Source organism: Melampsora larici-populina (assembly GCF_000204055.1).
Source record: "Melampsora larici-populina 98AG31 unplaced genomic scaffold MELLAscaffold_18, whole genome shotgun sequence".
NCBI lineage: Eukaryota > Fungi > Basidiomycota > Pucciniomycetes > Pucciniales > Melampsoraceae > Melampsora > Melampsora laricis-populina.
Window position 1 is genome coordinate 528,467 of NW_006768782.1, and position 16,228 is coordinate 544,694.

At 37.8% G+C, this 16,228-nt stretch overlaps 1 protein-coding gene across 1 annotated transcript; it reads left to right on the plus strand.

Annotated features, from left to right (window-relative positions):
• Positions 1 to 13,963: 13,963 nt before the first annotated feature.
• MELLADRAFT_106493 (uncharacterized protein) lies at positions 13,964 to 14,828 on the plus strand (the record flags this gene model as incomplete). The annotated part of the gene is made up of 6 exons (XM_007409947.1): positions 13,964 to 14,015; positions 14,125 to 14,189; positions 14,273 to 14,283; positions 14,348 to 14,449; positions 14,634 to 14,707; positions 14,782 to 14,828. The coding sequence occupies 6 exons, from the start codon at positions 13,964 to 13,966 to the stop codon at positions 14,826 to 14,828; spliced, it is 351 nt and encodes a 116-aa protein (XP_007410009.1).
• Positions 14,829 to 16,228: the final 1,400 nt, after the last annotated feature.

A 16,228-nucleotide genomic window follows, 5' to 3' on the forward strand; every position in this document is an offset into this window, starting at 1 on the left:
TATACGAGGAGAGGAGAACGCAACATCCGTCAAGGCAAATTTTGCCTGAGTACGCTCTTCTACTTCAGAGTAATCATCAGAGTCACTGAAATCCAGCGGTACAACAGATGTTTTACCCACTTTAGAGGATTGAGGTCTGGAACGAGATTGAGTAATTGATTTAGAGCCGGACAAAGATGATTTACATTCTTCAATTATCTTGTCGAGAGCCCAACAGTGATTGACATTGTGGTTGGTTCGTTTACAGAAAGAGCACAGGAGATTGATGGACCTTATGTGTGAGGGTTGGGTGCTCAGATGAGTACTCAAGGCTCACTAATTTGGGCAATGTAGAGATTTGTAGTTTGTAATTGATTAATTATATTTCAAATATAATGTAAGTACAACTAGAAATATAGAAAGAGGAGGAAGGAAAAAGGGGACTGGTCTGTTTGGATAAATCCAGACAGACTACAGTTAGTTGACTCCTTAAAAGGAGGTTTATAATTATATTACTTAAAAGTTATAATTATAGAAGGTTGGATCCAAGGCCTTCCTTTAATCTTTATGTAACAGATTAAAGAGTGAGATGAAGGTCACTACTCTGGTTGTTCTTAAAGTCACCAACTTGGGGTTGTTCTTAAGGTCACCAGCCTGAAAGTGCTTGTACGTAGGTCACTAGCCTTGGGTTGTTGGAAGGTCACCAACCTAAAATAGTTTCTACTTGGGGAAAGTAGAGGATCCAGGGGGGTGAAGGAATTACTTACTTTTAATCAAGGAACTGATTAAAGTAATGAAGATAATCACTAGTCTTATATTTATAAGACTCTTGATGTTTACTTCAGTAGAACTTTAATTGTTCTTAAAAGTAGTGTGTAATAAAAGCTTGGGGGGAATCTCTGAAGGCTGAGAGAGAAGAGGTTTATATACTCTTCTCTCCAAACCTAACTGTGGTGATATTTGCTTATATCACTACTGTGGTTTAGGGTTTAATTAGTACTATTAGTTATGGTTATCATTAATGCTACATAATTACATATACCTGATATGTATATTATGTAGTATAAGCATTTTAACTCTTGACACTGAGTTATGAGGTGTAAATAATGTTTTATTACATATTACATATGATTTTACATGTACTTGTATATGTAATTAATGTTTATATGTATTTTATTACATGTTACATGTGTTTTATAAGCTGTATGTACATGTAATTAGTTGTCTAAAGGTGGTTATCTATGTTACAAGTTAGTCTTTGGGTACATACATATGTACCCAGGGCTGACATTCCCCACCCTCAAAGGAGGTCATTACTTCTTTTCAGAAGGTTTATGAGCTCTTTTTTGGGCTCTGAATTCTCGCAAGGTAGTTTTGTTATTGGGTACTTTATCTGCTAGTAGCCATTCATCTTCGTCTGCACTCCTATTTTTATATCTCACAAGGTAGAGTGTAGTAGATTTACCGTTAACTTGTGTATCTCTTTGTTTTATTATGTGTGAAAAAATCTTTTCTCCTTCAGTATCAAACCTGATAGGAGTTTTCTTGGGTATTTCTCTATCGGGGAATTCGCTCTTGTCAGAAGCGTGAAATTTCTTTATCAATGAGATTGGAAATACAGGATGTTTTCTCCCAAATTCCTCTGTCAATGCTACTTCTACAGCATTGCTTCCATGGAACTTTAATATTACAAATGCTCCAACAAATTGGTCTTGAAGTTTCTTGGGTCCTTGCAGGTTAGTAAAGTTTGTAGTGGAGAGTAGAACTTGTTCTCCTACTACAAATTTAGGTTCTTTATGAGTTTTATTCCATCTCTCTTGATTATAAGTCACGGAATCTTCAATACACTGCGCTGCTCGGGCTCTTGCTTTACCAAGCATATCAAAGAAACTTAGAGAAGTTGGATGAAATTCAACATTTTTATTCTTAATCTGGTCTTTTGGTAATCTAGGACAATAGCCTCTTTCTACTTCAAAAGGCTTCTTTCCTGTTGTGCTATGTATGCTGCTGTTATATGCTAATTCTAATGCTGGCAGTAATGTATGCCAGTCATGTGTATGTCCATCTTTATCTGTGTAACAGAGTCCTTCAGTACAATACCTTCTGATGATTTCAGTTAAAGTACTAATATTCCTTTCACTGAGACCATCAGTCTGTGGATGATACGCAGTGGAAAGAGCTAAAGTTGTTCCAATAAGTGTATGTAGACTTTTCCAAAATTCAGAAGTAAATTTTGGATCTCTGTCACTGATAATAATTCGTGGTAATCCTACATCACTTATTATTCTTTCCCAGAATAGTAGTGCAATGTCCATTGCTGTTGCCTCTTTGTAGCATGGCAAGAACCTTGTTCTTTTTGAAAATCTGTCCACAATAACCAGTACACAGTTATAATTATTAATTAATGACGGTGGAAGACCAGTAACAAAATCCATGTTAATGACTTCCCACGCGTAAGTTGGTTCTTCTATTCTTTGAAGTAAACCAAATCTTTTTCCTGTGGCTTTATTTGCTTTTTGGCATCTTTCACAAGTCTTTACATATTCTTCAACATCGTGTCTCCAATTTGGCCACCACGCTGTGTTTTTGATTCTGTCTACTGTCCTGTCTTCTGACAGGTGTCCTGACATAAATTCATCATGGCACACGTGCAATGTTTGTTGAATGTGCTCAGTAGTTATTATTACTAAAACCGCAGTATGCTTTTCTCTAAAGTATAGTAGGTCAGATTCAAGTGAAATTTTTCCTTGAGCTAATCCATCTTTCCAAGGTTGCTCAAGTGTGCTTGACAGGCTCAAATCAGTATTACGCGCAGACAATATCCTGGTAAGTTTAGCTGTGTTACTATTCTTTTCATAACTAGCTTTCACTTCATCAAAGAATTCTTCAGATAATTCACATAAACTAATTCCCATCACAGGAATGTCTCTTTCCATCTCTTCTGGTTCCCATGCTGGATTATTGGAATCATTTGGCAACACCATTCTACTCAGTCCATCAGCATTGTTATGGAATTTTCCTGGTCTGTGTGTAATTGTCATAAATGGTTTATACTCTTGTATTGCCATCATCCATCTCAACATGTGTCTACTTGGAGATTTGAGATTTGTCAGAGATCTTACTCCGGTACAATCTGTAATTACTTCAAAGTAGCTACCATCAAGGTAGTAGTGTAATTTTTCTAATGCCCAAACTAGTGCTAAAGCTTCTAGTTGGGGTGAAGAATATCTACTTTCAGTGTCTGTCAATTTTCTAGATATAAAGACAATTGGTCCTTCTTTTGGTTTTCCGTCAATTATTTGCGTTTGGTGTAGTGCTGCTCCTAATCCTTCAATTGATGCATCAACATAAAGTTTAAAAGGTTTTTCAAAGTCCGGGTGAAACAAGATTGGTGCTGTTGTAAGTATTTGTTTTATCTTATTCACTGCGTCAATTCTTTCCTTTGTCATTTCAAATACTACGCCTTTAGCATAAAGTTTGTAGAGGCTACGAGTAATGATTACAAAGTTTGGAATGTGAGCTCTGTAGTAGCTTGTAAATCCTAAAAATGAACTCAACTCTTGTTTATCTTTTGGACAAGGTTTTTGTAGTATTGCTGCTACAGAGTTTTGGTCTACCGCTACCCAGAGTCCTGATACACGATGGCCTAGGGCTTTACATTCCTCAAAACCAAAATGGCATTTCTTTAAAGATATGGTCATACCCATAGCTTTAGCTCTTAGCAATACTTTTTCCATTGCTTCTAGATGTTCTTTCCACGTAGTGTGAAAAACTATGATATCATCAATATATACTTTGAGCCATCCTTCTCTCAATTCTTTTGAAAATTCTGTATCCATCATTCTTTGAAAGAAAGCTGGAGCATTTTTGATTCCAAAAGGCATCCGTATATATTCGAAAATTCCCAAATGACAAATGATTCTGAGGAATTTCCTGCTACATATTTCCACAATGTTCTGGTGGAATCCTTTCATTATATCCATCAGAGTAATATGTTTTGCGTTAAAAAGGTTAGTCAATGATTGATCTATTCTTGGCAAAGGGTATCTATCAGGCTTGGCGTACTGATTTAGAGCACGAAAATCTCCGCAAAGCCTAGATTTATCATTGTGCCATGCTATTAGAACAGGTGAAGTTATATCAACTTCTTCATCACTACCTACTTTTCGTATTACACCCATCTTAAGTAATTCTTCAATATGTTTTTCTATTTCCTTTCTACTTCTCGGGCTAGCTGGATATGCACCTTTCCTTAGGATGGGTGGGTAAGGTTTGTCTATTGTGAGTTCTATTTTCACCGGATGGTTCTTAATAACTCCTAGAGGTTGTTCTCCCAAACCAAATTGGTCTTTGTATTTAATTACCATTTGAATTATGTCTTCTTTCTGATCGTGAGTAAGATTGGGTCCAAACTCTGCTTCCAATATTTTCTCTCGAAGTTTTCTTGCATCTTCAGCTATTGAAGTTTCTTTTGCAATGTCAGGTTTAATTGACAAAATCTCTTTATGTTGCATTAAGGCAAATTTGATACTTTTGTTATGATTACCAATGGTAAAATATCTTTCTTTACTATGAAATATATCAGATCCATATTGGCTCAAGTTTTCTGCCCCTAAAATGAAGTATTTATTGTTTGCATTCTCCATTACAACAAATTCAGCATTCATTCTGATTGATTGTTTAACATGTGGGAATATCACGGGTAAGCTGATTACGCCTAAGGCATGAAGTTTACTACCAACTCCGGAGAATTTTACATGACTACTGGGCATGATTTTTTCTTGCCAGTCTGGTACTATTTCAGATAAAAAATGTTTTCCTACAATTGAGCATGATGCTCCGCTGTCTAGTAGCATTGGTACTTTACAATTATTTACTAATGCTCGAGCCATTCCGTGATGTCCTAGTGTATGTGCCATTCCATCTGCTGGTTTGGATTTCAGTAGTCTTGCATCAATTGTATTCCCCATTTGCATGTCATCTTGCCATGAATGAGGTACATCTGCTTCAGCTTGTAATATATTGATATCTTTTTCATTATCTTCATGAGTATCAATCATGCAGACATTCTGTTGATGTTGATTTTGTTGATTTTCTCCTTCACTCTCTGAACTTGAATCTCCTGAAAGTTGTCCTCCTTGAAAATCAAACTCATCATTCATGTTATCACTCTCTCCAGTGTCTTCTTCAATTACGTTTATTTTCTTATCTTTGCATCCTCTCCACTGATGTTTCGGATCTTTACTTCCGCAGTTTGGGCATGCTCTAGAAGGTTTCCTTTCCAATGTACTTGGTTGAACTCTTGTACTAGATGGTCCTTGTATTTTATCATCTTTCAAGGTAGCTCTATTGTCCATAAACGGTCTCCTTGGTCTATTCAAGTATCTCTTTTTTGTAATGATGGTTGTATTTTCAAAGATATCTTTGAATACCATCAGAAACATGTCCCACTCGTATGGTGTAGAGAGTTGACTTTTGATTGCATTTCTAGCGTCACCATCCACTTTATTCAAGATTTTATTTACTATTCTGTCTTCAGAAGAGTCTGGATCAAAAGCTGAAATTCTCTTTTTTTGTTTCAAAGACCAAGTTGTGGGATCTGTGTGTATAGTAGCATCAAATTTGTCGTTTATAAATAAGTCTTCCATGTTATTCTTCCAAACATTGTTACCGAATCTCTTATGGATTTCTTCTTTCCACTCATCCCACGTCATGGAACCTTTAGTTTTTCGTTTGTCCATATACCATTGTCCTGCCGTGCCTGTGAAAGCTGTTGCTAAATGGCTTACAACAACAAGAGGGTCCATTTTCAGAGTTATAATTAAATCATCACACCAGTCAATGTAATCATTATGGTTATATTCACCGTCTCCGCTAAATTTTTTCCAATCTCTTCCTGTTGGCCAAAGTTTAGTCAAAGCTTTTGTTAAGTTATCTTCTCTAGCAGATTCCGTTATAGCCGTGTGAGCAGTACCTTCTCTCATAAAAGATCTTTCACAAGGTGGAAGTGTTTCTTCTCGTACTTCTGTTCTTTCACGCATTGTCGGGCTCTGAAAGTCTCTATTCACTGGTGCAGGTTCTACATAGCTCACGGTTCTTTCTCTTGGTTCCGCTGTGGCTAGTCTGAATCTGGCTTCTCCTCTAAGTGATGGATCAACTCTTGGGGCTTCTTCAAAAGGTGAGTTGAACTGTCTGTTGTGTACATTTGGACTTGTTTGGTTTATTGGGATAGAAGTATTATTAATGTTACTTACTACATCAGGTTTAAGTTCTTGAATAATTGACAATGTTGCTGCATTAGCGTTGTCTTCCATTTGTATCAGTTGTTGTTGTATTTCAACATTTTTCTCTAATATTTTATTGTTTGATATCATTTGTTGATTCAATATTTGATCTGAAAAAGATTTCATCTGGATTTCTTGTTGTCTCAATAATTCTTTTTTTAATTGTTCATGATTGTCTTTTATATTTTCTTGTAATGCGTGATAAGATCTCATCATACTACTTTCGAATTGTTGTTGTTGTATATTCAAGTTTTCACGAATCTTTGTGATATTTGTATCTTCTTTGATTTCACCAATGGTGGAACTTACTTGACTTTCATGTTTTTGAAATTTATTGAGTAGTTCCTCAATTTTATTATAGGGGTCTTTGATTGGTAACTTGAGCTGTTTATCCATTTTGATGTCTAATTGTTTTAGAACAATTTTCATTTCTCCGAGATCACTTATTACTGCATCACTTGTTTCTCTGATATCCTGTTTATCATGATTTCTTTCTTGAGAGATTTTATTTATTGTCTTGTAGAAATTTTTATCATAATTGCTAAGTTTGGAGGTTACTCTTTTCTCACTTTCAGCAATACGTGTAGCTATTTGACTGGCTAAGTTTGTTATTTGTTTAACCATGCTCTGTTCAGATGGTTTCAATGTTGGTTCTTCAAAGATTTTATTTAATGTACTTCGAATTTGTAATGCTATAGCCTGAGTCTTATTTAGACTATACATTGGAGTCACTGTAGATTTCTGTATCTCAGTTTCTCCTAGTACAGCTTCTTGAGTTGTATGAGACGATGATGCACTTGCTTCTTTATTTTCAGAACTAGGAATATGTTCTTTTTCTTTTCCTTTATTCTTGGGTTGTATCTCGGCCTGAGACTTATCTTTTGATTCAAGGAGAAGTTTCTTGATTTCTTGAATTTCACCAAATTTTTCTTTCAAATCTGCAAATTTCACTTTAACATCATCATAAGCTGTTTGATGTTGTTCTTGATTTTTGAATTCATAACTTAGTTTTTTAATTTCATCAAGTTCTTCTTTTAAATCTAAAAATTTTCTCATAATATCATCATAAGATGTTTTGTGTAATTGGCAAATTGTTTGGAATTCTTTAACTCTCATATGCTCACTTTGCTCACCTTGATTTTTTAACAAGTTCAAATTGGGATTTAATTGCTCAACTTTTTCATAAATAGCGTGTGTTTTTCGTCTAACAAGGTCATCTAAATCTAAATAAGAACTTGAAACAGATACAGAGGAAGAAACTTTAGAATTTAAATTTGAATTTGATTGTGACTGGTTGAACAGTCCTTGATAGTCTAGCTGATCAAGTTCATCTTCTTCTAACTTGGGAGAGTTGACAGAAGGTAATCTGGAAAGGGAAGTACTTTCATCTAGAGGAGGTCCAGTGAAAGGAGTATCAGTATACAATACTGATGGATGAAAATGAAAAGTAGAGGTAGGAGGAGGTAAGATACTTACTGATCTTTCTCTCTCTCCTTGCCTTTGCTCCTTGGTTCTGGGTCTGAATCGTCTCTCTTCATTCGCTTCACCACTAAAATCATATCCAGCAGGTTTGACGCATTCTCTGCTAGATCGTCGATCTCGTCGTCTCGGGCTCGTTTTCGGCGTTGGCTGGACGGTCCCGCTCTGGGAGTATCGAATGGCTCCATGGTTCGTGGATTCAAGTGGTAGGGGTTGTAACCCGCCACTTCCTCCACCTTCGATCTGTGACGACGACCACCCAGGAACTCTTCGAGTTCCCGGTGTGCTTCCTTCGCTGCACCAAGGATTTGTCGATAATTGGAGTTGTTGTTGGCCACTTTCGCTTCGTCGAGGTTCCTCTTCAAGTCGAGGATTACCTGTCGGAGTCGGGCTTCCTCCACGTCGCGAGTTTGTTGGTAAGACTGTGGCGGTGGAGGAGGTGGAGGCATAGGGTTGTTGCTCGAGCCCTGAGCTGGCAGTTGGGGTCGATAAGCAGGGGATGGAGGTGGGGGGTAGATCAGTTGGGGGTTGTAGACAGGAGAGGGAGCTGGCGGGTACTGGGCCACCGGCGCTGCTAGGTGTGTCGGGTATTGAGGTTGATAGTGATAGCCCGCCTGCTGTTGTTGGGTCTAGAGTCGATAAGGTAAGAATCTTCTTATTAATTTCTTTTTCTTTAGCAAAATTTTCAACTAATTGAATGTTAGGCTTACCTGATGGTGGTAAAGGTTCGAATAGTTCCCCCACCGGGGTCCTCCTTGTCCCCCGTGAGCTTGGTTCGGCAGATCGTTTCGATTTCGCTGATCCTCGTGTACTGGCGGAGCTTGCGCGGCTTGGTGGTTGTGAGTTTCTGGAAGACATAACGGTGGTTAAAAAAAAAAGGTATCTTTTATAAAAATAACTTAATATGAAAATTCAATCTAAATTAGCAACTTACGGTTTTCGTACGCTCCGTGAGCTTGATGATGATGTCCTTGCTGGGCTTGTCCTTGATCGATCGCGTGATCTAGAAGGTTATTTCCAAAGAAAACAAACAACCAAACAAAACAGAAAAAAAAATTATTAAATCGATTAAATTTAGTAAAGTAGTTACTACTTACGATGATGTTGATTCCCGTGTCCTTGAGCTTGATGTTCTTGATAATTGTAATCCTGAGCTGGATTGTGGTTTTGTTCTATGATGTGTGAGAGGGAATAAGAATGTGAGATGTGTATTAAAAAGGAAAGTGTATCAGTCTTATGTTTCCTTAAAACACAGTACGTTCGAGAAGGATACAAAAAAAATTTAGTTTTTTATTCGAATTCTTACTTACGATGAGGTTGTACACGCTGATCTTGATTTGGTTCAGCAGGATGATTGTGACCGTTGTCTAAAAAGTATTAGATAAAGGTTATTGATAAAGGAAAAAAATTGATAAAATGAAAGAATAAACAAAACACAAAGGAAAAATTTGCTTACTTTGGTGTTGGACGATCAAGTTCTCTGGAGGAGGTGCTTGAGATTGTTCGTAGTTTCTCGCCGTATCGTCAGAACCGGGAGATGCTAGGTCTATGACCAACGGGTTGGCTGTTGGTGTCGCAGCGGCAGAATCCACTATAATCGGTTCTTGGGTCGTATTACCATACGCGTCTTCGAACTCGATCACGGATCCGTCGTAGTTCGGGTCTTGTATAGCAGGAGTAGACTGGTGTGTGTTATTCGCGTTAGCTGGTTGTGGCACTGGGGTGCCGTGGTTTGCGAGGTCTAAAGAGTTAAACAGCTGTGGGAAAGACACTACGATCGATCCGAAAGATTGTAGAATACGAAAGAGAAAAGAAAAAAAATCAAGTAATATTAGTATTACTTCTTTAACTTCACTTTGAGTAAGATAAAGTTATTAAAAGGATAGAGAGAATTGATTGGAGTGTAAGTAAGGATGATGATAAGGAATTTAGATTATGAAGGTTACTTTTGATTTTTAAAATAACTTTGATGAAGTTACAGAGTTTTTGAAAGTTGATTGGTTGATTCGAGTGAGTACAATAAAGATAGCAATTCGATCTGTTCACAATTGATTTGCTTGAGGGGATATCGAACTCAAAAGTAGATCGATTCTTATACGAATGAGGTTGTCGATTAGGTCCGTTTCCGATACGGATCTGTTCGAGAATCACTATTAGAACGAAGTAGGTCAGTACTTTGTAAAAGTAATTAATACTTATCTGTTGTGAGCTGACTCACTTTTGTTATTCTTTTTTGGACTTCTCGTCGTGAGGAAATGGTCTTTCGAGTCTGTGTTCGCGGTTGTAAGTCGGATAGAAGGTAATTTTTCTTAATCGAAAGGTGGAATTTGGTGTTATTGGTCGAGATTCTTCGGAATAAAGAAAAAAAATATAGAGATCAAGAGAAAAAAAAGAATTGTGGCTTTCTTTTCGAAAGTACTTACTTCGGTCCTTTTGGTTTGTTTGGTACGGCTTGTCCGATCGGAACAAAAATTGATTTTCCGATTTTGATCGGAATGCCCCGCTAATTCTTTGTCCGCTTCTAATTCTTTGATTGATCGTCCACTTCGATATCCTGAAATTGATAGTTCTTGTCGTTTCTTGATATCGATAAGTTTCAAAGGATGTTTTGTGTTTTCTAATATCCTTTGTCTGGATGTTCCAAATTCCAAGTCTTGTATATGTAATTACTCGACTTGTCGGTGTTGTAATGTGCCTTTTACTCCGGTCCTTTCTATTCTCAACTTTGGGAATACTCGAAAGGGATGTTTTTAAGTGTGTCACTTTCAGAAAAACAAACAAAACAAAACAAAAATAATAACAGCAACAACAACAACAAAAAAAAATTGAAATATGATATTGTGAAAATATGAGAGGTTCCTTAAAAAATTGAACAATTTTTTGAAATTGGATGAGAGGGTGTTGCTGTAGATTGGGTAAAAAGTGGTTGATGATCAATCACAATGCTCAATTTATTGGTGATTGTTTTTCTAATATGTAGTACTTGAGAATTTTGTTATTTAGGAGTGTGAGGTGACTGTTATGAGTTAAGTGAAATGATTGGTGATCAATCACACTTAGTTCTACAGTCTGCTGATTGGTTCTTATGCTTTTGTCTAGAGGTATGGAATCTCACACTTTTGGTAAAAGTTGAGGTTGATTTTGGGTTTCAACACGATGAGGCCCCCAAATGTGAGGGTTGGGTGCTCAGATGAGTACTCAAGGCTCACTAATTTGGGCAATGTAGAGATTTGTAGTTTGTAATTGATTAATTATATTTCAAATATAATGTAAGTACAACTAGAAATATAGAAAGAGGAGGAAGGAAAAAGGGGACTGGTCTGTTTGGATAAATCCAGACAGACTACAGTTAGTTGACTCCTTAAAAGGAGGTTTATAATTATATTACTTAAAAGTTATAATTATAGAAGGTTGGATCCAAGGCCTTCCTTTAATCTTTATGTAACAGATTAAAGAGTGAGATGAAGGTCACTACTCTGGTTGTTCTTAAAGTCACCAACTTGGGGTTGTTCTTAAGGTCACCAGCCTGAAAGTGCTTGTACGTAGGTCACTAGCCTTGGGTTGTTGGAAGGTCACCAACCTAAAATAGTTTCTACTTGGGGAAAGTAGAGGATCCAGGGGGGTGAAGGAATTACTTACTTTTAATCAAGGAACTGATTAAAGTAATGAAGATAATCACTAGTCTTATATTTATAAGACTCTTGATGTTTACTTCAGTAGAACTTTAATTGTTCTTAAAAGTAGTGTGTAATAAAAGCTTGGGGGGAATCTCTGAAGGCTGAGAGAGAAGAGGTTTATATACTCTTCTCTCCAAACCTAACTGTGGTGATATTTGCTTATATCACTACTGTGGTTTAGGGTTTAATTAGTACTATTAGTTATGGTTATCATTAATGCTACATAATTACATATACCTGATATGTATATTATGTAGTATAAGCATTTTAACTCTTGACACTGAGTTATGAGGTGTAAATAATGTTTTATTACATATTACATATGATTTTACATGTACTTGTATATGTAATTAATGTTTATATGTATTTTATTACATGTTACATGTGTTTTATAAGCTGTATGTACATGTAATTAGTTGTCTAAAGGTGGTTATCTATGTTACAAGTTAGTCTTTGGGTACATACATATGTACCCAGGGCTGACATTATGAACCAACCACTGCGAACTCTAGTTGTGTCAATGGTAAGAGTCTTGGAACTGCTGAAGAAGACGAGGAGTTTCACATGACCGGAAGAGTTTCTGTGATTCTGTTCATTCTTCAACGCTCGAATTACGGAGACAGAATCAGTCGTCTTTTGTTGTACGAGTGGTGTTACCACGTGAGCCCAGTCGTCGGGTAGTGAGTTGATCAGAGAGGTAGTGTAGATGTCATCGGCAGTGAGCGGATGATCAGTTGTGATGAGCGATGAGAGTTTTTCAAAGAGACGATTCATTGATTGAAGATGGGTATCTAGATCGATTTCTCCCATCTTCAAGGTAATTAGAGAGTTTAAAACTATCATACGACCACCCGAGGTAGAGTCCTCATGTGCAAGGCGTAAAGCCTTCCACATGGCAGCAGCGTTATGTCGGTGGGGTTTGAGATATTGATAATTAACGTCGTCGACAGCACGACTGATAAGCGTACAGACACGCGCATTATCATCTTCCCAGGTCGAGGACCTCGATTTGGGATCCACTTCCTTGAGGACATAGGTAAGTTTCGCATTGACAAGATAGAGTTTGATAGCAAACTCCCAGTCGAGATAATTAGAGTTATCACCAGGGGGTTTCAACGCTGTAATGCCCAAGAGTTTGTTCAAACGATCATTGGAAGTAGTCATAGATGACATAGTGAAGAAGAACAATGAAGAAGGAGAATAAAGCAAGAACGAAGTGGGGGGATATACTGTTGAAGTGTATAAGATGGGAAAATCCAGTGTTGCTGATGCACAAACACAAAGCTAGAAGAGATTGGAGAGTGTTGGTATGTATGACAGAGCAACTAAGTAGAAACTATAACACCGGTACACTAATATAGTAACCGGGGACCCTTATAGAGTGGCGCAAGATGTACGAGATAAGATTTAGACCTTGTAGATGGTTTATTAAACGTAAGTCAAAAAAATCTAGCAGTTGGTAGAGATGGGTCTCATAACCTGTTGCGATCAACTGGAGCGCATGAATAGGAGATGGAAAGGGTGAGGAAAAGAACCCTTTCCTGATGTGGCTCCAGGTAGTTTATATACAAAAGGTGTCTTATGTAACAATTGTGTAATACTTATGTAAGCACTATACAAGATTCATCGAGTAAACAGAATGACATGTGAGATGATTGAAGGAAGCATTTGATGGTGGGAAAGCACACTATAGATGATTGTACATTGGAATATGATCAGGTTCTCGTGACATAATCTGTGACTATTCCAACAGGGTTATGCAAACTGACTTGATTCCCTGGGGGCAAATAGGGCTGCCACTCTAGGCCTGAACCGTTACGACCAAATCAGTTTTCCCAATCATCTACAAGAGTGATTAATTTGTTGTAAAAGTCGTCAAGCTCAGGATTCCCTATCTGGGAGTAGCACGGATTGTTGAAGCATTGGACTTGGAGACCCGGGCAACATCGAGTTTAATTGCAAAATGGGCCCCACACCCTGATATTAAACTCCAAGTAAAGTTGTGCTAGTTTATGATATTGGTCTGTGCTTGTAGTCCTTGGGTGCGTGAATGGATCCTCTGCTCTCCTGCCAGAAATTGATGTGTCAGATAGATCTTTTATGAATGGAGCTTATGTCCTGAAGGAGGATTGGGGACCCTCCTTCACTCTGACTGAGTCTGGTTTTCAAGGAGTTCACCATGAATAGAAAAATTGGACTCAGTGTATAGCCAAATTGACTCAATTCACAAAGACATATACACAAGTCTGGCTCGCAGCGCAGACAGCAGTGCGGAGCGCTGCGCCCGGCGCTATCGCCTCCTTACCCAGGACCCGCAGGGTCCGGGTAGCTACGCCGCGCGCTGCCATTTTGGCCCCAGGAAATTAACAGCCACGCTTTCTGCCACTCGATCAGCCACCACTATAGGTCACGCTACTTGGAACTTCAATTCACCATCCACCCATCCACCTCCACCTATACAATTCTGTGGTGCCAAATGTTTACCAATTCAAATGATCTGATCATATTAAATATCAAGTCAAATCATCTGATCTCCCAGCTCGAATGAATGTGGCGATTGTATTTGGCGTACGGATATGGTGCCGGTGGTATATCAGTGTGCCTCTCTTTGATCGACTTTCTGCACAGCTTCCATGCGATTAATACAGAAATATGAATTTGGTCTGGGTGTTAACTGGAGTTTGGTATTCTTCTTTTGGATTAAGTCCTTTCACTTTCAATCAAAACCTTGAGTAAACTGATTGCTAGTAGATTGAAATCAGGAGCTCAAGTGAGTGCTCAGACTTGAACTACTTTGTCGTTGTCTTTGAGATTGAAGCCTTAAGACATTATCTTTTGGAAATCGGGTTATAGGATCATCCTCAGTAAGTCACTTATCTATTTCCATTTTATTTCTTCTGAAAAGCTAATTAAAATTTGTTTCCAAAGGTTTCAAAAGATTTGTGTTGGTGTAGCTCAATCTTTACAACGTTATGAAACCAGATTAGCCTCAATCTTTTCCAAAATCCAACCGACCATCAGACCCCTAAGGTACGTTTAGAATCCTTTCATGCTCAGTAAGCTTCTTGGAATAGTCCTACTTAAAATGTTTTGGTGGGTTGGGAATAACTCATAGTCAACCTAAACTTTGCATTTGATCTTGATGAATTTCGTTCATACATTTTTGAATCGATGATCATTTGATCTTGAACCGAATATCTTGATTGATCTTTAGTGACACTAAAGCTATTCAAAATGGTGCCAATTTTTTATCTGAAGCTTCTTTATTCACTGTAGCACTCGGTTTAAGTATGTTATTCCTTATATTTATGTATTAGAATTGATTAATCAAAAGGATCTGATTGTTCTGGTATTTTTTTCAGTTGTTGGAGAAAACTTACGTAGTAGGATCCAAAACGCGAATCGTTGAGATCAAATTAATGGAAGATTGGAATAACTTGAACAATTGATTTCTACAATCAAGCAAGATTGACCTTTTTGCGTAAGATCAGATTGAGGGAATGATTGGTTGATAGTGTTTTTGGATCAGTTCTGGATAGATTGAATTACAGAACTTAAAACACTTTCTATACAATTTCTTTACACATTACCTCCCAATACCTTTATTTAGATTTTATTTCTTAGAGCATCTCCAACGGTGCTCGCAAAATGCGGGCTCTCGACAATACAGGCGATAAAAACGCCAAAAAACGCCGCAGCGGACCTTGCAAAATGCGAGGTGGGACGTCAAGACTCTCAACATTTTTGTCGAGAGTCTCCAGATCTGGGGGCTCAATCAAGACTCTCGACATCACGTGCACCCCCAGTATTGGCATAGCGCTATAGCGATACCCGTTTTATTCAAGCCTACACTTGAGTCTCTAGCTGAATTGAAGTCAACAAGACATCATGGAACATTCAATCAATCCTACCTCCGTTGACGTCAAGAGCCAAGGAGCCAAGAGGTGACCTTTGAAGAAGACCAGGCTACCTTTTTTCTTTTCTCATCATTGAAAATAATAATGCTAGTGTCATTTCTCTTGAACTTTCCAACAAAACACACCCTATCATACGATTGATGGGTATAAAAAACCATAGAATCAGCCAACCTTCACTTGCCTCAGACAATTTGCCTTGATTAATTCGTATTTGTTCGAAATCAACCCAAAATTGTAGTTTGTTTTGGACTTACTCATAGTAATCTATCTCAAGAAATCTCATGTTTTCAATTTCAATTCTTTTATTGTTTTATTTCTTCATTGCATTGAACATACGCTCCAATGGATTCCTACAACAACTCCGTCATATTTCCTTTCGATTCAATTGATCTTGGCCAGTACAAATCAGAGCCTTCAGCTCGCAATCCTACTGCAAAAGATCCAAACACCAAAGCACCGCCTGCAAAAGCAGCTATAAACAAGAAGAATTGGAGTCCAAATGAGGATGTCTTTCTTTGCAAGGCTTGGGCGCACACTTCAATTGATCCTGACCAAGGAGATTCACAAAAGCGAACCACGTACTGGGGCCGTATTTTTGAAAACTTCGAGGAACAAGTATTAGATGCTACGGGTCAAGAAGCAAAACGTAACACATCAGCTTGCGAACGTCGTTGGGGAATAATTCAACATGATGTTAATAAGTTCTGTGGGGCGTATGATCAAGCCACATCGGCTCACTATACTGGGCGTGGACATCTTGATGTGGTGAGTCTAATTTTTGGCTTTGTTTTTGTTTGTTCAATTTTCTTAATTTTGGACATTTTCGTTGACTAGCTCGAAATTGCGCACCAGATTTACTCTGCCACCAACAAGGACAAGCGCTTCACCCTTG